The sequence below is a fragment of the Palaemon carinicauda genome, chromosome 5, assembly GCF_036898095.1.
Source record: "Palaemon carinicauda isolate YSFRI2023 chromosome 5, ASM3689809v2, whole genome shotgun sequence".
Classification (NCBI taxonomy): domain Eukaryota; kingdom Metazoa; phylum Arthropoda; class Malacostraca; order Decapoda; family Palaemonidae; genus Palaemon; species Palaemon carinicauda.
In genome coordinates, this window is record NC_090729.1 from 167,296,124 (window position 1) to 167,319,768 (window position 23,645).

General features: G+C 40.5%; 3 protein-coding genes and 1 pseudogene across 3 annotated transcripts in view; 3 read left to right on the forward strand and 1 right to left on the reverse strand.

Moving 5' to 3' along the window:
- The window catches only part of LOC137641254 (uncharacterized), a 35,083-nt gene extending 11,449 nt beyond the window's left edge, over positions 1–23,634 (reverse strand). The window contains exon 1 of the mRNA XM_068373685.1: positions 23,603–23,634. Coding sequence (XP_068229786.1) covers positions 23,603–23,634 — 32 coding nt within the window. The remainder of the gene's footprint in view (positions 1–23,602) is intronic.
- On the forward strand, positions 12,312–13,976 carry LOC137640404 (uncharacterized). Its single transcript, XM_068372964.1, has one exon. The coding sequence runs from the start codon at positions 13,287–13,289 to the stop codon at positions 13,974–13,976; it is 690 nt and encodes a 229-aa protein (XP_068229065.1). The 5' UTR covers positions 12,312–13,286.
- On the forward strand, positions 14,496–18,191 carry LOC137640405 (uncharacterized). Its single transcript, XM_068372965.1, has 3 exons — positions 14,496–14,540; positions 16,698–17,261; positions 18,183–18,191. Exons 1-3 carry the CDS (start codon positions 14,496–14,498, stop codon positions 18,189–18,191), a joined length of 618 nt encoding a protein of 205 aa, XP_068229066.1.
- LOC137640406 (uncharacterized) lies at positions 19,260–20,812 on the forward strand (annotated as a pseudogene).
- Positions 23,635–23,645: the final 11 nt, after the last annotated feature.

Genomic DNA, 23,645 nt, shown 5'->3' on the forward strand with positions numbered 1-23,645 from the left:
AATTTCCAGGTTTTTCCTTTTCCTAAATCCATAATTCTATTTTCATCTAATTTTCAAGATTTTTTAAGTAAAAAAAAAAAATAGTAAGAATAAAAAATATATTACTGGAAAACCCTGTAGGCTGCAGTACAACAAAATGAATACATAAAACAAATATTTCCTTATTGTTGATAAATGAATAAACCCAGGAAATTGATAAACAATATTTGCAGTAATGACCTTTGTAGGACATTAAATTTTTTTCTTTAAATTTCCAAAACTACATGAAGTTCTTTCTGGAGAATTAATCATACATTAGATCCTCACATTACAAGAGGTCAGTTCCCATGACATCTAGTCACTGGAGTTTTCATGCAGGTTGGAACACAACTACCATAGTGCTATACAAAATCATAAAAGAATCTCACTTATGATAATACATTGATAAAGTCATAATCTAGGCCATAATGACATGACAACATAATAAGGACTTACCACGCAGTTCTGACTGCAGCACTTTGTTATAAAATATAAATTTTCAAAGTAATTTGTATTTTTCCTAACTAAACAAAAAACAGAGACACTTGATAAGATAATGCTTTCAGCATTCATAGCTATACAAACTTGGAGTACCTTAATAAGAGAATGCTTTCAGTAAAGAGCAGAGTTATCGTCTTTCTTTGTCTTCGGCGAAGGTAGTCAAGTGACCTCCTGAGGCAGCCCTTAATCTCCAATGGGGAGAAAACCTATAGGGTTCACTCATGACACACCTATTCACTCATGACACACCTATCAATCACTTTTCTTGACTTCTCCATCTATACTGGGCAAAAAAGCGTGAAGAGACAAAGGAGTGGCAGAGGTGGAGGTGGAATTCAAGTTGGGGTAAGATATCAAAGGTGCTACTTCCATATTGACTTTCTGGGAATGGGAAGACACTGAAGATGATAGCAACCTTCTTACTCTGAATGAGACAATAGAGTCTATGAGCGCCAATCTCCTAACTCGGAGTTTCATAGTCCAGTGGAACCACAAGCACCTCCCAACCCGTCCCTTCTGGAAAAGAATTTTTCTCCTTGTACAGAGTCTAGACGCAAAGACTTTTCCTAACACAAATTTGAGGGCAACTCAGCCATGAGACTGATTGAAGATCCCGCCCCCAAGAACCTTCTAATGTTTGACCTTCCCCCGGTAGACAAGTTTCTGGACTTATGATGATTACTTCCTCCTCCGAGCAGAGAGTCCAAGTTCCACTCCAAAGCCAAGAGTAAGAAGTCTGAACATGCCTTCTGGCAAGTGCTAGCTTATATTGAAAACCATTAACAGGCTGTCAGTTCCTGGTACTACCCTTCAGGAAGGAAAGAACATTGTCCTGGACCAACTGTTTCGCACCCAGAGACCCCTAAGACCAGTGCAGCCTTGCCCTGGTCCAAGAACTAACAGCAGCCAGAAGGAACGCTAACTTTCAAGTAGCAGGCGCATCCAGTTCACTGAGGAAAGGCTATTCATCCAGGGCACTCCCACTTCCTTTCAACTTGCAGAGGAAGCTTTATGAGATCAAGAACGAGCCCCTACCAGCCCTGACCCAAGAATCCTTTCGGCAACTAAGCTCCTCACCATACAGAAAGGTGTGAAGTATGCCATGCAGGCTGCTTCATGGCTTGACCTATGGCTAGGGTCATTAGGCCACCTTGTAAATTCTGAGGATTTATCCAAAGAGTCTACAAGGTGGTCTGTCCTAAGAGTTTTTCCTCTTGTCTGGTACCTGGACCTTGGAATTCCTTTCCCACCAGGTGGTCAACCTATGGGCAGATGCTATTCTCAATAGAAGGGATACTGTGATTGGGAAATTCCAGAGAGCAGGTGCTGGTAGAGGGAGGGGTCACCCAAAGTGGTCACTCCCAAAAGGGAGGGCAATCCTCTCTCAAGTCCACCGATGGGGGGATGTGTGTGATGCCTCTGGCAGAGGTGGCTTCTCTATGGGGCACATCCCACTGACACAGGATCCAATTCCATGAGCTCCTATATGAAGGAGTCCATAAAGAGGCTTACCCTCTGGGTGCAAGTCCATACCATGCTGCAAAAGGGCGCTCTCCAAGAGGTCCTCGACGGGTCCCCAGGCTTCTACAGTCGACTCTTTCTGGTGAGAAAGCCATCTGGAGACTGGAGACCAGTCATCAACCTCAGCCCCTGAACAAGTTCATTCTACAAAAATCGTTCAAGATGGAGATGACGGACACGGTCACTTAATCAGTAAGACCCCACGGAATTCATGTGCATACTGGATCTCCAAGATGCATACTTCCAGATCCCAATCCATCCGTTTTCAAGGAAGTATCTCAGATTCATACATGAGAACTGACGTTACCAGTGCAAAGTCCTCTTGTTTTAGTCTCACAAAAGCTCCTCAGTTTTACACAAGGGTGTGAGCCCAAGACTTTGATGATTGGCTGATTCTAGCACTCAGAGATTACCATTCATCACCGTGACATGCTTTTCTGAGTTTTGTCCGGATCTCGGGATCACGATAAATCTCAAAGTTATCACTGGTCCCCTCTCAGAGATTGGTTTATCTCGGTATAACTATAGACACCAAACTCAAAAAGGTCTTTTCTTCCATCAGATGACAGAGTACACAGGCTGAGAGAAGTGACAAGGCCCTTCCTGAGATGGGAAGTTCTTCCAGTCCATCAGTAGTTGTACCTCTTAGGCCACCTAACATCCCTGATTCGTCTGGTTCCAAGCAACCGCCTCAGGTCACAATCACTTCAATGGCAGCTCAAGTCTGTATGGAACCAACACTATGGCTCCCTGGACACCTTAGTCCCTACAGGATCAAGTGACGGATCCCTACAGGATCAAGTGACGGATCTTCAGTGGTGGGTGGCAGAGGAGAACCTCCTTAAAGGGCTAGACCTCATCTTACCCCTCCCGGTCTTGATGCTCTACACAGATGCATCAAAAGAATGATGCGGGTCCCACGTGCAGCTTCACAACCTCAGGCCTTTAGTCTGAGTCCGAAAGGTACCAGCACATAAATCTCCTTAGCTCTTCAGCAGTTCACTATGTAGTGCTGATGACTGAGAAGACAACAGCAGTGGCTTAAATAAACATGCTTACATAGAAGTTCATATTCTGTTACTTGTCGTAAAAACACAGGTTGCACAGACTGCTATCAATACTCTTATTTGTGTTACTTAGGCATCAAGGTTTTTTCTCTAGATACAGTCTAATAATGTTCAGAGAAAACATGGGTCAATAACCAAATTAGTGGTCGGACTTACCACCTAACTGTCCCTATAAATAACGCAAGGTTTCTTAGTGAAGGGAAAAAAAAATGAAAAAAAATTGGAATTTTGTATTTTTCCTAACTAATACAAACCTCTTTATTTATACAAATTGTCCCGCCAACACTTGCGGCAACCCCCCCCCCTTCCTCCCTGCAATAAAAAAAAAGCGACGTAGTTCCCCCACTGAGAGAGTAGATCTACTGTAGGTAGCTGAGTACCTCGCATTAAAAGACTAATGGCTAACCTTCCAGCTTTGCCTAAATATATCCCTATAAATAACTACAGCTATGCCAAAGGATAACCCCATAATTAACTACAGGTTTGTATTAGGATAGCTGGGTTGGTAGCGTCATGGGCTTCTGTTTCAGAAGTCCCGAGTTCACGTCCCCCGCCAGGACGTGGATATCGTGAGACCTTCTACCGGGGGGTACTCCCCAGGGTGGCACCTGTGGGGGGAGGTTAGAGGGGGCTAGTGATAGTCCCTGCTGGCTAATGGTCGCCCGAGCAGAATGATGTAGATCGTCCGAGTGGAGACCTAAAACCCGCAACTTTAACTTTAACTTTGATTAGTTAGGAAAAATACAGATTACTTGTCATATTTGCTGAACCTTGAAGGAAAAATACAGATTACTTGTCATATTTGCTGAACCTTGAGCTCTTTCATCAAGAAACCACGATGCTGAAGTGGTAGGTGGACTAGCAAAGCCAAAGACAGTAGTCCTCAGAATATGAATCTCATGCTGAAAGCCAGCTTAAGAATTTCTGTCAATCAAATTTGAACACTCCTAAGAAGTTAGAAAATAAAGTCAAGCTTTGGTAACTACGGGAAATACAGTGGTAAGGTAGGTGAAAGAAATACAGCAAGGGGAAACACTCAAAAAGAACTAATAATGTAAGTGAGAGGTAAACTAAAAATTGTGTAAAATGTAGTTTCCCCTGTGCTGTCAAGAAAGCTGGGAGGGAATGAAGACATACTCCTTACAAAGAAAATTCCCTAAACAAATCACCCAAAAGCAACCCTGAACAGCAAAATCATCCACTTATTACTTTACAATATTGCAAAGAATAGTCGACACTCGTTATTTGCGATAGTTATGGTACAAACAAAGACGTTTTAGGCAAATTTTCGCGAATAAATACACTAGGGTGGGCTAACTTCTAACCTAAAAAGGCACTGCCCCTTGCCAAGAGCGGGTGAACACAGTAAATACTGCTTAATATTGTTTTTATTTGGTTTCTACATCAGTTTATAATCATATGTACAGTACATTTGCACACATGTACACTGTACCGGATACAGTAAGGTTACAGTACAGTATTGTGCTAAGGCAAAGTTTATAGTCGTCATCATCTTACCGTTCTGTATATATAGAAGTTGATCCTATCTAGTAATACTGTACTGTAACCTAATAGTCACCAATACTGTAGTATGCGACATATGACTATACGACATTACGACCATTTTTTCAGGGTGATGGCGTCACAAGTTTATCGGAAATAGGACGAATATTTCCTTGAAAATAATCTATTTTCTTGTATACATATAAACTGATTTATCTTGGTAAATTATTATTTTCTTTTATTGTTAATATTCAGTATTAATTTTCAGTTAAAAATACATTAGGAAAAGTTTTAATATCTGTCAAGTTCATATTATATGTCTGGTGACGTCACATCACCGGCGGAAAGCGTCTGGGCAATACAGTGATTTCCTTCCAATAGGCTAACGATTAATATTAGTATTTCCATTATCGAAATATTAAATAACGATACTAAGTATTTTGAGGGTCTGTATCGGTTGTCATGAGTACTATGTAGCGTAAATTTGACTGTACGCTACTTTTTTAATCTCTGATAATGGATCGATGTTTATCTAAAGAAAATATACTAATAGGGCAAATATTTTCTTGAAAATAATATATTTCCTTTTACATTTAAAAAATAAAATACTTTTGTTTGTTAAGTTAGTATTTTCTTTTCATTTCTTGCAAGAAACAAAGAAAATGAATTTACATATTTTGCAAGTCATTCTTCGTAGAGTTTACTGTACGTCACGTGTCTTGTGACGTCATGTATCTGGCGGAAGCGCGCTGACAAACCGAATGATTTCCTTTCATTGTTACCGAGTAATCTTATTACAGCATTCCCATCATCGAAACACCCAGTAACGATATCAAGTGTTTTAGTGGTCTGTATCATTAGTTATAAGATTAGTACAACTTAGCGTGAATTTAAGAAAAAAATTCTGATGACGTCATATTTCTGGCGGAAGGCGAGAGGCAAATCAAGTTATTTCCTTCCGATGCGTTACTATTCCCATAATCGAAACATCGAATAATATATAGAATTTTTTAATAATTTAAAAAAAAAAATATGAAGATACAACTGAATTACTGTAAAAACAAAATACAGAGAGAGAGAGAGAGAGAGAGAGAGAGAGAGAGAGAGAGAGAGAGAGAGAGAGAGAGAGAGAGAGAGAGAGAACGTATTCCTTTTATAACTAATAATGTCTATAATCGAACTGTATGGAAAAGGTGATACCCTATAACATATTGGCGCTGATGTAATATGCATTATGAAGAAATTTAGAATGTCAAGAAAATTACTGTATATAAATCAGTGTTATTCGCACTATATATGTGCTCATAATAGTAATACGGCAGCGTGACCTTGAGATCAGCTGATGCCAACCGAAAGTAAATCAAAATTATTTGTTGATTATTGATATGCTCAAGAAATTGAAACATAAAGCACACACACACAGAGAAAGCTAGAATGATTTCGCATTATACCTAATAATTAGACGAATGATTTCGCATTATACCTAATAATTAGACGAACTGTATGGAAACTGATTTCCTGTAACATATTGGCGTTGATGTAATATTCATCATGAAGATATTTCTAACAAGTTAAGAAATGATAAAAAAATATCCCATACGTATGTACACCATATTATGATGCGGTAGATAGCGGCACTTTCAGATCAGCTGATCATAACCAAAGGTAACCAAAATTTTCAGTACTGGATTGTGAAATGCTTCCAAAATTAATAAAAAGAATACAAAAATGCATTGATAGAGCATATGATATCCTATGAAACAAGAAAATGGAATAATGATAGACAGTAAGAAAATATTGACAAAATATGATCCAGATGATTGCCGAATCATAACGTATCAAAATAAATCTACGGAAACTTCACTTTTCTAGTTAGACATGCGGCAAACTCGACTTACGACTCATCTCTCGGTCGTAAGTCGGCGACTACCTGTATGTACAGTACAGCTTAACTGTACTTACTATAAGTGTTTGGTGTTTACGTTGGTTTCGTAGCGTTCGCCACTACTCCAGAAGCATGACACAACTTCTTATGTGTTGTCTTTTGTGCAGTGTTATCTATACTTTCGTAAACAGAAATTCAGCTTATTTTATAAAAAATTTATCATCTTTCAATATATAAACAAAACCTGTGTATTCGATCACTTTTCAGAAGAAATTTCACCATGAAAACAAGACTAAAATTTCTTGGCCATGTCAACAGTCTTCTCAAATTTAATCCTGGCCCCTCCTCCAACTAATTACATTTAATCATTAATCATAATAGCGTCTGTTCATCTTATTAAATTTTCCCCCCTCCAAATTGGATTCAAAATAATAATTAAATAGCAAATTACGTCTCAGCAATTGTCAACTGACTTTTCAATCATCATGAAAGTTCTTAATAAAAGCCTTCCCTTTAATAGATATAGTATCTTTCTCGTGTTTATACCTTCTTATAATGATTTGTATTATTGACCACAGTGACTTGGAATCATGCTAACATGGTCAAGCATTCTTATTCAAAATTGTTTTGGACATTTTAAACCAACATATCATGGACAAACAGAAATACTTGTATAATTTATTATTTATTGTTTAGATACAATACAAATTGAGATTTTCAAGCTTGCGTTACACTTTTACAGTAAAATTATCAAAAGATTGACAAATGCAACAATCAACTACACTAAATCTCATGTCACATTTACGGCTACACTTTTGATGTCTAATTCTTCATACAGCTCCTGTATATAAGGACTAAATATAGCATCCTGAATATAAGCCTATAAGTAGCCCAAAGTAAAGGAGATTCTTGATTACTACCAATGAGTGCCGATGATTTATAATCCATTCTCTCTCTCTACACATACTGTATATATAAATGGCCTCTGTAAAAATGTTGTATTTGTTGTGAAGTGAATAATGTGCTGTGATTAGATGCCTAAACGCAAATGTTTCCTAAATATCCACTTTCAATAGGGACAGAATTCCCCCCCCCCTCCCATTCTCTATGTTCATCCTCTAGATAGTTTTGTCCAGCAATATTTTTGGATTCATATGTCTGATGTGTCTAAAGACTATATGCAGTAGTATGCTTCCAATATATTAAAAAAATTCAAATGGGATGAATTTCTATTCTAAAAGAAGGCTGTACGAGGTCCATTCAAAAAGTATCCGACTTTGGTCCATAAAGAAAAAAAATTGCACATTTGAAAAAAATTTATTCAATCACTTTCAAAGTACTCCCCTTGGGAGTGCACACACTTTTCCCACCGGTACTGCCACTGCTGGTAACATCTCTGGAATGTTGTCATTGGGATTGTGTTAAGCTCTGCCGTCGCTTTTCTCATAATTTCCTCTCTCGACTCAAAACGCTTCCCTTTCAGGATTGTTTTGAGTTTAGGAAACAGCCAGAAGTCACAAGGTGCCATGTCTGGAGAGTAGGGAGGATGCCGAACAAGTGGAGTGTTGTTTTTGGCCAGATAAGCTTGGATCAGGTGGGCAGAATGAGCAGGTGCATTATCATGGTGCAGTTGCCAGTTTCGCGCCGCCCACATTTCCAGTCGTTTTCGTCGTACAGCATCTCTAAGGTGTCGCATAACCTCTAGATAATACTCCTTATTAATTGTTTGTCCTGCTGGTGCGTATTCATGATGCACAATACCATTGGAGTCAAAAAAACATGTAAACATTACCTTGACATTGCTGCGAACCTGTCGTGCTTTTTTTGGGTCTTGGTGATCCCTGATGCTTCCATTGTGATGACTGAAATTTAGTTTCCGGGTCATATCCGTACACCCATGTCTCATCACCAGTGATGATAGTCTTCATGAAGTCAGAGTCATTGTTAGCACAGTCAAGCAGGTCTTGTGCAATTTCCAGGCGGAGTTGTTTCTGCTGTTCGTCCAGCAACTTGGGAGCGAATTTAGCAGACACTCGTTGCATGGCCAAATCTTCCGTTAAAATTGTATGAACTGATCCTGTGCTTATTCCTACTTCTTCAGTGATTTCGTTGATGGTTATACGACGGTCGTCCTCCACTATTCGACGAACAGTTGAAATGAATTCTTCGTTTCTGCTGGTGGATGGCCTGCCTGACCGTGGCTTGCTCTCAACTGAGGTTTGTCCTTGCTTGAAGCGATTATACCACTCCTTTATCTGTGTTATTCCCATGGCTTCATCACCAAAGGCTTGCTGAATCTTCTGGATAGTTTTCACTTGTGTATCACCAAGCTTGTAGCAGAACTTAATGCAGTAGCGCTGCTCGATGCGCTCCAACATGTTGTGTAAGGCCGATAATCCGACGAGCTTGTGCTGGACATCTGCACTCTAGCCCTCATAGGCGGGTACTGCCACGCACTAAAGCTTTTAAAATTTACACGCATGCGCAGTAAGAGTGCTGTCAACTCCCACAAAACGAAGTTGCTGATTGGTGAATTATTTGTCCTTTTATGGGCCAAGGTCGGATACCTTTTTTTGAATGGACAACGTATATGATATCAAACTAAGTGTGAAATACAGAGGTCTGAATGCGGAGATTTTTTATTATTAATAACTTCCACCAGACAGGATTAGACTTGATTATTAATCTCCTCTCTACTGTACACTTCATGACAGGTTTGTCGTACCATATTCTTTTTCCTTTTCCAAGGTTGCTGTATTTGAGGACTACTCTGCAGTGAAAGATAACCAAATAAGGGAGGATGTCTGTTGGCACACAAAAAGAAGATAGAGAACCTCTCAATGGATAAGTGATGTCTGTTGGCACACATAAAGAGGATATCCAACCAACCTTCTGTTCTCTCTACCTCTCAATGGATAAGTGATGAAAGTTTATAGAAAGAGAAAGTACAACACAGAACAAGAATAGAACTGGTCACAACCATGTAGATTTCAAGAGTTTTTTTTTATTTAGCCAGGCTAGAGTCTAAAAAAAAGACACACACACACACACCTGGCTAGGTTGAAGGAGGGGGGCCTAATAGTGAAGATGTGTGTAGTCATCTAGTCACAAGATGGATATGCAGTGGAATAATTTTCTGCATGAAAGCTGGTTGGTAGTGAGTGGGAATGTCCTGGTGTGTGGATTGGCCTTGCAGAGAAGTAACTGACAGCATTCACAAAGAACCAGACAGCATCTCTATCTATCTAATTGAGTAGTGTCGTATCTTTTCAATTGCAGTTTGTACCCATTACCTCTGGTGCTATGTGTACTAAGTGTGAATAGATGGTTGTAATCTACATTTGCTATTCCCTTAAGAATTTTGAATGCCTCTATTAACTGTCCCTTTAGTCATAAACTTTGTCCATCAAATAAGTTCAACCGTTCCATCCTCCGTCTATAACCAAATTGCCTTACTGTTGGAACTAGTTTGGTGACCGTAGCTTGTACTGCTTCCAGTCTGCTTGTACTGCTTCCAGTCTTTCTATATTCCTCTAAATACTTGGAGCCAAGAACTGGGGTCTTACTAGTGATGTGTACAGCTGTAGTACAGTGTCTTTGTTTCTGTATTTAAATTGTCTCCTTATGTAGCCTATTGGTCTCCATTCTTTTTTTAAGCTTTTATGCTCTGTTGGGTGAAGTTCAAATCCTTGGTGATAATAATACAGAGATCTTCCTCCCCACCCACACTTTCTATTTCAAATCATAATACTGAGATCTTCCTCTTGGTCCAGACTTTCTATTTCATTACCCAGCAGTTGGAAACCTGATTGTGGGTTACTATAACCCACGTGCATAACTTTACATTTCCTTCAGTTGACCGGCATTTGCAATTTTCCTGACCATTCTGCTAGATTCATTACATCCTCTCTTAAGGCTTCTACGTCTTCCGAGTTCGCAGCATTCATACATATATATGAGAGAGAGAGAGAGAGAGAGAGAGAGAGAGAGAGAGAGAGAGAGTGTTTGGTTGTAGCATTTCACCCTACGCCTTGCCGTCCCTCGCCTCCTACCGTCCCTCCCCCATCCCAGGAGATAGCATGAGCCTTTACAAACACGATGCCTACACCCAAGGCCCATAGAATGCCTACACCTAAACACTCAGCCCAAGATTAGCAGCTCGCGCTGAGGAGGACGTGAGGTGGGTATACGCCTACACTGGGTAGTACGGACTTTGTTGTCCCAGAAGGTACCGCAAGTCAAACGATACATAATGTCAGGAAATAAAACAACTTTCATACAGCTATGTACGGTAACATTAGAGAGAGAGAGAGAGAGAGAGAGAGAGAGAGAGAGAGAGAGAGAGAGTTCTTTCAGTCCAACTGTCTGTACTTATATCATGAAATAGGGATCATGCATATCAAGTGTTTTATGTTGTGGTATCTGGATGTTTTTATTTTTAGCATTACTCATATAATGCTACCTAGATTCCATGTGGATAATGAACCTTTCAACGGTAAAGTGAGTTTTGAATGAGCTCCTTCCAGTTACATCTGGTTTGCCATTGTAATGGTCCAATTGCCATAGTTGAGGGTTTCTTTAAGAATTAATGAAAGTCCATGAAACTGATGCAGAAGTGAGGTATTCGAAAGCTTTGGAAATGGTGTACAATAGCCTTTAGCGTTTCATTTTTGTGATGCTGAGTCGGTGAGGGGGAGAACGGTCACCCAATGCCCTTCGGGAATGTTCATCTAAATGACTTTCATTGTTAGACCATTGTCTTAATATTTCCCTGTATTTTATCTCATTTTGATATAAGTTAGCTTGCGCTTTGCCTCTATACTTTTTCATAATTTTTCGTTCCTATCATTTCAGCAAGCCTAAGAAAACCGGAAATTTCCAAGTTATAGCACAAGGATTAACATGTGCCAATATTCGACTGCCTCGTCCTTATCTTGTATATATTCTTAGAAAGACTTGAAAAAGAGGACTGGAAAAAACTTCAAACCCTTTCAGTTATTCATACATCGTTTAGAAGGTAAAGATTGGCGAGTTCCAAGGCGTGAGACTAACCATTGCGGTTGCTGGACATCAAGACAGACATTTGATGGACTGTGGTCCGAAAGCTTCGTGACATTTGTCAATAACTCAGCCGGAATACGACCACAAGTGAAGTAGAAGTAAAAACCACGCTGACTTATCACGCCATTACCAACTAAGAGCAATAGTTGTACACCAGAAATACTTGTCGAAGTCATGGTAAACAAGATGGAACTCACAGCAAACACGGCAAGAAGCAATGACAGCCGCAGCAATAACAGACGCCATGATTCACTCAGGCTGTAATATTCAGCAACTGAAATAATTCCATCCACCCATGCCATCCCGTCGCTCACCCCCACCCCTCCAAAATCCACCCAAATGCAAATTTTAAACACGTTGCGAAGCGCGCCGATTTGAAGCACCGTGGTGTGTGTACATAACATCGAGCTTGATTCTAATTTATAATCACAAAACGCAGCCTAACTTCAAAGTCCACCGAACTCGCTTAATACAGCAACTTTCTACTGGCACCGACACAGGCGCATTTTTTTTTTTATTATCATGATTCCCCCGCTTTTAAGCACCAGGGAATCGCCAATTCGACCATTAATGGTGAAAGAGAGTAACACTTCAGCCATAAGTGCTGTACCCGCAGAACTGGAATATCAAGTGTGCGTGTGTGCATTTCTAATATGCATGCAAGGAGAGAGATATTCGTATGTATGTGTGTGAGCGCGCGCAGATCTATGTGAGGAATGACAAGTATCAACATCATTATAGACCCACATAATATGAGGTTAAGGGAGGCAGGGTGCACATGAACATGCCATTCATGTATACACACATGCAGACACCCTCATGAGCACTCACTGTACACACTAGACGGGTTGCGGGAGGGCTCTCGCCTCTCGGTTAGTTGGAGACTCAGATAGCGGTTGGCGGTCGGTGTGAGAGGAGGTTGTAGTCGCTCGTTCTTCTTTGGCTACCTCGCTCCGAACACCGCATGTCGCTTACCGGGCAATATCGCCGGGACGCGACGACTTACGGCGATTGTTAGTTTCCAGTTTTGTTTTGTGAATCTGTGACCGATTTTTAAGTTTATCGTATAGTGGGAAATGCAGATGAATATTAGTTTGAAAAGAAACTATTTCCCTAATGAGCTAAAACTGACATAGACCTATAGTGCGTGAAAAAAGTTTCACGAGGAAAAAAAAAACAATTTTCTTTAGATCTCAGGAAGAGAGGAAGTTTATTGACATCAAACAATTTATATTTAAAATGAAAATATAGAACAGCTCACCATAGGTCATCTATAAGAAACTAAGGCCCAACAGATCCCTGTTGTGAAATCGTGAAAAAAAGGTGAATTTATTACAGTGAGAAAGTAAATTATGTATTGATTGATCTATCAAATCAGAAGAAGTTCGAGAGGTGGCAACACTAGACTTAAGTTTAATGCGAGACGCTTGACCTATGACCCCATGCGGGAGAAGAGAGAGTGACGGAAGTTCTTCCGAGTTCAAGGTCGTTCCCCGAGAAACAAGTTTCCTTTTTATGCGTTTACTACGAGGCGTGGCCCCCTACCCATTCATAATACTATATTTATTGTTTTCGTGTTGTCGCTAAAAGTATTACGAGAACTTATTACTAACGATGGGCTGCTTTCTTCTGTTGTAGGATAACTTCTCAGGGTCCATATACAGTAGGCCTAGTTTAACGCTTCGTAATTCGTTATTTCGTTGGTTGTAAGTGACATTCAGTTCAAAAAGATGTTGAACTACGCTGCTAATCTTGGTCCGTTGAATGACACTGGGAACATCTTGAGCCACTGGGGTAACCCCCAGGATGCCAGTGGCCGAACGGGTGCCGCTTCCCCTCCGTCAGAATCCACAGCGGGCAAGTCGACGGTCGTCAAGATCGTCCATCCTATCACCATTCAGGCAGAAAGGCCCCAGGACAGATCCCCCAGGAAGAGAGACCGTAGGACGGCCGGTCTCATGCTGAATCCTGGCAGTTCCCCAGACATGCCACAGGGTATGAGGGAGCCCGAATTTAAAGGAGAGATTCATCCTCCTCCGACGAAGATGTCCCGTTTGGGCATGTACGAGACGTACCAACCATGGGTCCTACAGACCTACGGAGACTCAGCAAAGACGAAAACCATCACCAGGAACAAATACCAAAGAATCCTGCAGATCCTTCGTGGTGATTACGTCGACAACGAGACGTCCAAATTCAAACTTTGGGTCAAGGGCCGTGGATTTAGGATTGGGCCGCCCCCGGGATTCGTCGGGAGTGGAGGAGGAGTGGACGATCCCCTAAAGGACCCCTTGAAGGAACCTTTGGGTATCACGCAGCTGTCATCCTCAGGTACTCCTGCAGCTATCGACTACAATCCTGATAAGGATCCATTTCCCGATATCTACGTACAAACAGGAACTATAAAGGTAAGTGAATGAGACAGTTGACTTTATTTAGGTCATTAAGAGAGAGAGAGAGAGAGAGAGAGAGAGAGAGAGAGAGAGAGAGAGAGTGTTTGGTTGTAGCATTTCACCCTACGCCTTGCCGTCCCTCGCCTCCTACCGTCCCTCCCCCATCCAGGAGATAGCATGAGCCTTTACAAACACGATGCCTACACCCAAGGCCCATAGAATGCCTACACCTAAACACTCAGCCCAAGATTAGCAGCTCGCGCTGAGGAGGACGTGAGGTGGGTATACGCCTACACTGGGTAGTACGGACTTTGTTGTCCCAGAAGGTACCGCAAGTCAAACGATACATAATGTCAGGAAATAAAACAACTTTCATACAGCTATGTACGGGTAACATTAGAGAGAGAGAGAGAGAGAGAGAGAGAGAGAGAGAGAGAGTTCTTTCAGTCCAACTGTCTGTACTTATATCATGAAATAGGGATCATGCATATCAAGTGTTTTATGTTGTGGTATCTGGATGTTTTTATTTTTAGCATTACTCATATAATGCTACCTAGATTCCATGTGGATAATGAACCTTTCAACGGTAAAGTGAGTTTGAATGAGCTCCTTCCAGTTACATCTGGTTTGCCATTGTAATGGTCCAATTGCCATAGTTGAGGGTTTCTTTAAGAATTAATGAAAGTCCATCGAAACTGATGCAGAAGTGAGGTATTCGAAAGCTTTGGAAATGGTGTACAATAGCCTTTAGCGTTTCATTTTTGTGATGCTGAGTCGGTGAGGGGGAGAACGGTCACCCAATGCCCTTCGGGAATGTTCATCTAAATGACTTTCATTGTTAGACCATTGTCTTAATATTTCCCTGTATTTTATCTCATTTTGATATAAGTTAGCTTGCGCTTTGCCTCTATACTTTTTCATAATTTTTCGTTCCTATCATTTCAGCAAGCCTAAGAAAACCGGAAATTTCCAAGTTATAGCACAAGGATTAACATGTGCCAATATTCGACTGCCTCGTCCTTATCTTGTATATATTCTTAGAAAGACTTGAAAAAGAGGACTGGAAAAAACTTCAAACCCTTTCAGTTATTCATACATCGTTTAGAAGGTAAAGATTGGCGAGTTCCAAGGCGTGAGACTAACCATTGCGGTTGCTGGACATCAAGACAGACATTTGATGGACTGTGGTCCGAAAGCTTCGTGACATTTGTCAATAACTCAGCCGGAATACGACCACAAGTGAAGTAGAAGTAAAAACCACGCTGACTTATCACGCCATTACCAACTAAGAGCAATAGTTGTACACCAGAAATACTTGTCGAAGTCATGGTAAACAAGATGGAACTCACAGCAAACACGGCAAGAAGCAATGACAGCCGCAGCAATAACAGACGCCATGATTCACTCAGGCTGTAATATTCAGCAACTGAAATAATTCCATCCACCCATGCCATCCCGTCGCTCACCCACCCCTCCAAAATCCACCCCAAATGCAAATTTTAAACACGTTGCGAAGCGCGCCGATTTGAAGCACCGTGGTGTGTGTACATAACATCGAGCTTGATTCTAATTTATAATCACAAAACGCAGCCTAACTTCAAAGTCCACCGAACTCGCTTAATACAGCAACTTTCTACTGGCACCGACACAGGCGCATTTTTTTTTTTATTATCATGATTCCCCCGCTTTTAAGCACCAGGGAATCGCCAATTCGACCATTAATGGTGAAAGAGAGTAACACTTCAGCCATAAGTGCTGTACCCGCAGACTGGAATATCAAGTGTGCGTGTGTGCATTTCTAATATGCATGCAAGGAGAGAGATATTCGTATGTATGTGTGTGAGCGCGCGCAGATCTATGTGAGGAATGACAAGTATCAACATCATTATAGACCCACATAATATGAGGTTAAGGGAGGCAGGGTGCACATGAACATGCCATTCATGTATACACACATGCAGACACCCTCATGAGCACTCACTGTACACACTAGACGGGTTGCGGGAGGGCTCTCGCCTCTCGGTTAGTTGGAGACTCAGATAGCGGTTGGCGGTCGGTGTGAGAGGAGGTTGTAGTCGCTCGTTCTTCTTTGGCTACCTCGCTCCGAACACCGCATGTCGCTTACCGGGCAATATCGCCGGGACGCGACGACTTACGGCGATTGTTAGTTTCCAGTTTTGTTTTGTGAATCTGTGACCGATTTTTAAGTTTATCGTATAGTGGGAAATGCAGATGAATATTAGTTTGAAAAGAAACTATTTCCCTAATGAGCTAAAACTGACATAGACCTATAGTGCGTGAAAAAAGTTTCACGAGGAAAAAAAAAACAATTTTCTTTAGATCTCAGGAAGAGAGGAAGTTTATTGACATCAAACAATTTATATTTAAAATGAAAATATAGAACAGCTCACCATAGGTCATCTATTACTACGAGGCGTGGCCCCCTACCCATTCATAATACTATATTTATTGTTTTCGTGTTGTCGCTAAAAGTATTACGAGAACTTATTACTAACGATGGGCTGCTTTCTTCTGTTGTAGGATAACTTCTCAGGGTCCATATACAGTAGGCCTAGTTTAACGCTTCGTAATTCGTTATTTCGTTGGTTGTAAGTGACATTCAGTTCAAAAAGATGTTGAACTACGCTGCTAATCTTGGTCCGTTGAATGACACTGGGAACATCTTGAGCCACTGGGGTAACCCCAGGATGCCAGTGGCCGAACGGGGTGCCGCTTCCCCTCCGTCAGAATCCACAGCGGGCAAGTCGGACGGTCGTCAAGATCGTCCATCCTATCACCATTCAGGCAGAAAGGCCCCAGGACAGATCCCCCAGGAAGAGAGACCGTAGGACGGCCGGTCTCATGCTGAATCCTGGCAGTTCCCCAGACATGCCACAGGGTATGAGGGAGCCCGAATTTAAAGGAGAGATTCATCCTCCTCCGACGAAGATGTCCCGTTTGGGCATGTACGAGACGTACCAACCATGGGTCCTACAGACCTACGGAGACTCAGCAAAGACGAAAACCATCACCAGGAACAAATACCAAAGAATCCTGCAGATCCTTCGTGGTGATTACGTCGACAACGAGACGTCCAAATTCAAACTTTGGGTCAAGGGCCGTGGATTTAGGATTGGGCCGCCCCCGGGATTCGTCGGGAGTGGAGGAGGAGTGGACGATCCCCTAAAGGACCCCTTGAAGGAACCTTTGGGTATCACGCAGCTGTCATCCTCAGGTACTCCTGCAGCTATCGACTACAATCCTGATAAGGATCCATTTCCCGATATCTACGTACAAACAGGAACTATAAAGGTAAGTGAATGAGACAGTTGACTTTATTTAGGTCATTAAGGAGAGAGAGAGAGAGAGAGAGAGAGAGAGTGTTTGGTTGTAGCATTTCACCCTACGCCTTGCCGTCCCTCGCCTCCTACCGTCCCTCCCCCATCCCAGGAGATAGCATGAGCCTTTACAAACACGATGCCTACACCCAAGGCCCATAGAATGCCTACACCTAAACACTCAGCCCAAGATTAGCAGCTCGCGCTGAGGAGGACGTGAGGTGGGTATACGCCTACACTGGGTAGTACGGACTTTGTTGTCCCAGAAGGTACCGCAAGTCAAACGATACATAATGTCAGGAAATAAAACAACTTTCATACAGCTATGTACGGTAACATTAGAGAGAGAGAGAGAGAGAGAGAGAGAGAGAGAGAGAGAGAGAGAGAGTTCTTTCAGTCCAACTGTCTGTACTTATATCATGAAATAGGGATCATGCATATCAAGTGTTTTATGTTGTGGTATCTGGATGTTTTTATTTTTAGCATTACTCATATAATGCTACCTAGATTCCATGTGGATAATGAACCTTCAACGGTAAAGTGAGTTTTGAATGAGCTCCTTCCAGTTACATCTGGTTTGCCATTGTAATGGTCCAATTGCCATAGTTGAGGGTTTCTTTAAGAATTAATGAAAGTCCATGAAACTGATGCAGAAGTGAGGTATTCGAAAGCTTTGGAAATGGTGTACAATAGCCTTTAGCGTTTCATTTTTGTGATGCTGAGTCGGTGAGGGGGGAGAACGGTCACCCAATGCCCTTCGGGAATGTTCATCTAAATGACTTTCATTGTTAGACCATTGTCTTAATATTTCCCTGTATTTTATCTCATTTTGATATAAGTTAGCTTGCGCTTTGCCTCTATACTTTTTCATAATTTTTCGTTCCTATCATTTCAGCAAGCCTAAGAAAACCGGAAATTTCCAAGTTATAGCACAAGGATTAACATGTGCCAATATTCGACTGCCTCGTCCTTATCTTGTATATATTCTTAGAAAGACTTGAAAAAGAGGACTGGAAAAAACTTCAAACCCTTTCAGTTATTCATACATCGTTTAGAAGGTAAAGATTGGCGAGTTCCAAGGCGTGAGACTAACCATTGCGGTTTGCTGGACATCAAGACAGACATTTGATGGACTGTGGTCCGAAAGCTTCGTGACATTTGTCAATAACTCAGCCGGAATACGACCACAAGTGAAGTAGAAGTAAAAACCACGCTGACTTATCACGCCATTACCAACTAAGAGCAATAGTTGTACACCAGAAATACTTGTCGAAGTCATGGTAAACAAGATGGAACTCACAGCAAACACGGCAAGAAGCAATGACAGCCGCAGCAATAACAGACGCCATGATTCACTCAGGCTGTAATATTCAGCAACTGAAATAATTCCATCCACCCATGCCATCCCGTCGCTCACCCCCACCCCTCCAAAATCCACCCAAATGCAAATTTTAAACACGTTGCGAAGCGCGCCGATTTGAAGCACCGTGGTGTGTGTACATAACATCGAGCTTGATTCTAATTTATAATCACAAAACGCAGCCTAACTTCAAAGTCCACCGAACTCGCTTAATACAGCAACTTTCTACTGGCACCGACACAGGCGCATTTTTTTTTTTTATTATCATGATTCCCCCGCTTTTAAGCACCAGGGAATCGCCAATTCGACCATTAATGGTGAAAGAGAGTAACACTTCAGCCATAAGTGCTGTACCCGCAGAACTGGAATATCAAGTGTGCGTGTGTGCATTTCTAATATGCATGCAAGGAGAGAGATATTCGTATGTATGTGTGTGAGCGCGCGCAGATCTATGTGAGGAATGACAAGTATCAACATCATTATAGACCCACATAATATGAGGTTAAGGGAGGCAGGGTGCACATGAACATGCCATTCATGTATACACACATGCAGACACCCTCATGAGCACTCACTGTACACACTAGACGGGTTGCGGGGAGGGCTCTCGCCTCTCGGTTAGTTGGAGACTCAGATAGCGGTTGGCGGTCGGTGTGAGAGGAGGTTGTAGTCGCTCGTTCTTCTTTGGCTACCTCGCTCCGAACACCGCATGTCGCTTACCGGGCAATATCGCCGGGACGCGACGACTTACGGCGATTGTTAGTTTCCAGTTTTGTTTTGTGAATCTGTGACCGATTTTTAAGTTTATCGTATAGTGGGAAATGCAGATGAATATTAGTTTGAAAAGAAACTATTTCCCTAATGAGCTAAAACTGACATAGACCTATAGTGCGTGAAAAAAGTTTCACGAGGAAAAAAAAAAACAATTTTCTTTAGATCTCAGGAAGAGAGGAAGTTTATTGACATCAAACAATTTATATTTAAAATGAAAATATAGAACAGCTCACCATAGGTCATCTATAAGAAACTAAGGCCCAACAGATCCCTGTTGTGAAATCGTGAAAAAAAGGTGAATTTATTACAGTGAGAAAGTAAATTATGTATTGATTGATCTATCAAATCAGAAGAAGTTCGAGAGGTGGCAACACTAGACTTAAGTTTAATGCGAGACGCTTGACCTATGACCCCATGCGGGAGAAGAGAGAGTGACGGAAGTTCTTCCGAGTTCAAGGTCGTTCCCCGAGAAACAAGTTTCCTTTTTATGCGTTTACTACGAGGCGTGGCCCCCTACCCATTCATAATACTATATTTATTGTTTTCGTGTTGTCGCTAAAAGTATTACGAGAACTTATTACTAACGATGGGCTGCTTTCTTCTGTTGTAGGATAACTTCTCAGGGTCCATATACAGTAGGCCTAGTTTAACGCTTCGTAATTCGTTATTTCGTTGGTTGTAAGTGACATTCAGTTCAAAAAGATGTTGAACTACGCTGCTAATCTTGGTCCGTTGAATGACACTGGGAACATCTTGAGCCACTGGGGTAACCCCCAGGATGCCAGTGGCCGAACGGGTGCCGCTTCCCCTCCGTCAGAATCCACAGCGGGCAAGTCGACGGTCGTCAAGATCGTCCATCCTATCACCATTCAGGCAGAAAGGCCCCAGGACAGATCCCCCAGGAAGAGAGACCGTAGGACGGCCGGTCTCATGCTGAATCCTGGCAGTTCCCCAGACATGCCACAGGGTATGAGGGAGCCCGAATTTAAAGGAGAGATTCATCCTCCTCCGACGAAGATGTCCCGTTTGGGCATGTACGAGACGTACCAACCATGGGTCCTACAGACCTACGGAGACTCAGCAAAGACGAAAACCATCACCAGGAACAAATACCAAAGAATCCTGCAGATCCTTCGTGGTGATTACGTCGACAACGAGACGTCCAAATTCAAACTTTGGGTCAAGGGCCGTGGATTTAGGATTGGGCCGCCCCCGGGATCGTCGGGAGTGGAGGAGGAGTGGACGATCCCCTAAAGGACCCCTTGAAGGAACCTTTGGGTATCACGCAGCTGTCATCCTCAGGTACTCCTGCAGCTATCGACTACAATCCTGATAAGGATCCATTTCCCGATATCTACGTACAAACAGGAACTATAAAGGTAAGTGAATGAGACAGTTGACTTTATTTAGGTCATTAAGGAGAGAGAGAGAGAGAGAGAGAGAGAGAGAGAGAGAGGAGAGGAGAGAGAGAGAGAGAGTATTCCTTTCATAACTAATAATAAGGTCTATAAACAAACTGTATGGAAAATGTGATACCCTATAACATATTGGCGCTGATGTAATATGCATTATGAAGAAATTTATAATGTAAAGAAAATTATATACATCAGTGTTATTCACACTATATATATGTGCGCATAATAGTGATACGGCAGCGTGACCTTGAGATCAGCTGATGCCAACCGAAAAAATCAAAAGTATTTGTTGATTATTTATATGCTCAAGACATTGAAAAATAAAATATAAACGTGCTTTAACAAACCACAATTAAACACAGTAATGTCTAATGAAATATAAAGGCTTAATATAGAACTAGAATACTATATGAAGCTTTAAAAATCAACTACCCATATGCGATTGTGAGAGCAAGCACACACACACACAGAGAAAGCTACAACGATTTCGCATAATACCTAATGATTAGACAAACTGTTTTCCTGTAACATATTAGCGTTGATGTAATATTCATCATGAAGATATTTCTAATAAGTTAACAAAATATAAAAAAATATTCCATATGTATGTATGCCATATTTTGATACGGTAGATAGCGGCACTTTCAGATCAGCTGATCATAACCAAAGGTAAACAAAATTTTCAGTACTCGATTGTAAAATGCTTCCAAAATTGATAAATAGAACACAAAAATGCATTGATAGAGCATATGATATCCTATGAAACAAGAAAATGGAATAATGATAGACAGTAAGAAAATATTGACAAATTATGATCCAGATGATTGCCGAATCATAACGTATCCAAATAAATCTACGGAAATTTCACGTTTCTAGTTCGACATACGACGAACTCGACTTAAGACTCCTCTCTCGGTCCCCTATCTCAGTTGTAAGTCGGCGACTACCTGTATATATATATATATATATATACACATATATACATATACATGTATATACATGTACAGTGAACCGTCGCTACTTCGCGGTTCGTCCATCGCGGATTCACCACTTGGCGGATTTTTTCCATAACCCATATATATACAGTAACATATATACTGTATATATATATGTATGCATGTATTTATGTATATATGTATGTATGTATATATGTAGGTATGTATATGTGTATACATATAAATATATATATATATATATATATACACACACACACACACATATATATATATATATATATCTAAAGTAGGAAGATGTGATGTAGTTCTAAGGGAATAGTATGGGAAATATGTCTGGGTAATAAGCAAAGCTCTACCTCCAGTTTGTTTCTTCATTATGATCAGAGATAAATGTAAACAAAACATTGGGTGCCATTTTTTAACGTGCTTTTTTAGCGTGTTTAGGAAACGCATGATATAAAATTGCCTTTAATATTTGTGCCTGTTTTAGTTTAGGGTACTGTAGTACATGCATTAAGTGTTCTGTACATTAAAGGGTAGTTTGTTAACAGTACTACGTACAAGGGAAGGTTTTAAAAGTCTGAATATACATGTTGAATAAATAGGTGAATATGGTGTCACTACTTCGCGGATTTTCACCTATCGCGGCCGCGTCTGGAACCTATCTACCGCGATAAACAAGGGTTCACTGTATATACGTGTATATGCAGGTACTTATACATATACATAATATATACATATACATAATTTATATATATTATATATACTGTATATATATATATATATATAAACATTATATATATATATATATATACACACACACACACACATATATATATATATATACACATTCATTCATACATACATACACACACACACACACACACATATATATATATATATATACACATATATATATAAATATATATATATGTTTTTTAAAATATTCTAATTTTCCATTACTTCTTATATTGTTTATTTGTTTGTTTCCTTTCCTCACTGGGCCATTTTTCCTTGCTGGAGCCCTTGGGTTTAGAGTATCTTGCTTTTCAAACTAGTAATAATGATATAGAAATGAAGAATTGAACATTAACAAACCACAAACTTCTGATATAATATATATATATATATATATATATATATATATATATATATATATATATATATATATATATTATATATATATATATTAGTGGTGTGTGTGTTTTTTAAAAGTTTAATTTTCCATTACTTCTTATATCGTTTATTTTTGTTTCCTTTCCTCACTGGGCCATTTTTCTCCTTGCTGGAGCCCTTGAGTTTAAGAGTATATTGCTTTTCAAAACTAGTAATAATGATATAGAAATGAAGAATTGAACATTAACAAACCACAACCTTCTGTATTTCAAAAAGGTATGGTCTATCCTTTCACACTTTGCGTCTCAACCACAAAACGAGGTCCAAACAATTAGTTGTTTTGAACAAGCATGTTGTAGTCTATAATATGTTAACACTGACAAAGATTTGAAACCTTTTGAATTACTATCATTGTATCAGGGGGTTGCATGTGACTGACCCGTCACTAGATTTCCTTACATAAATTGTTGTAACACAATGTATCTTTACCTTATTCATGGATGCGGATATAATTACTGAAAGTATATACTGTATATCTGTGTTGATATTAGGTACCGAGATATATATATATATATATAATTTTATTAGATTTTTCTCGGTGACCCTAAAACTAACTACATGAAACAATGCCTGACTTGCAGGGGAAAACAAAACAAGAGGCTTGACAGACAATTAAAAAAGTAACCACATTTACCTAAGTTTCTTGATATGAGCACTACTCTTCATGGTGCTGCCTC

Coding starts and splice junctions, on each gene's coding strand:
- LOC137640404 (XM_068372964.1), top strand. CDS start 13,287: ATGTTGAACTACGCTGCTAATCTTGGTCCGTTGAATGACACTGGGAAC.
- LOC137640405 (XM_068372965.1), top strand. CDS start 14,496: ATGCTACCTAGATTCCATGTGGATAATGAACCTTTCAACGGTAAA. Junction 14,541..16,697: donor ATGAACCTTTCAACGGTAAA/GTGAGTTTGAAT, acceptor CCCCTCCGTCAG/AATCCACAGCGGGCAAGTCG.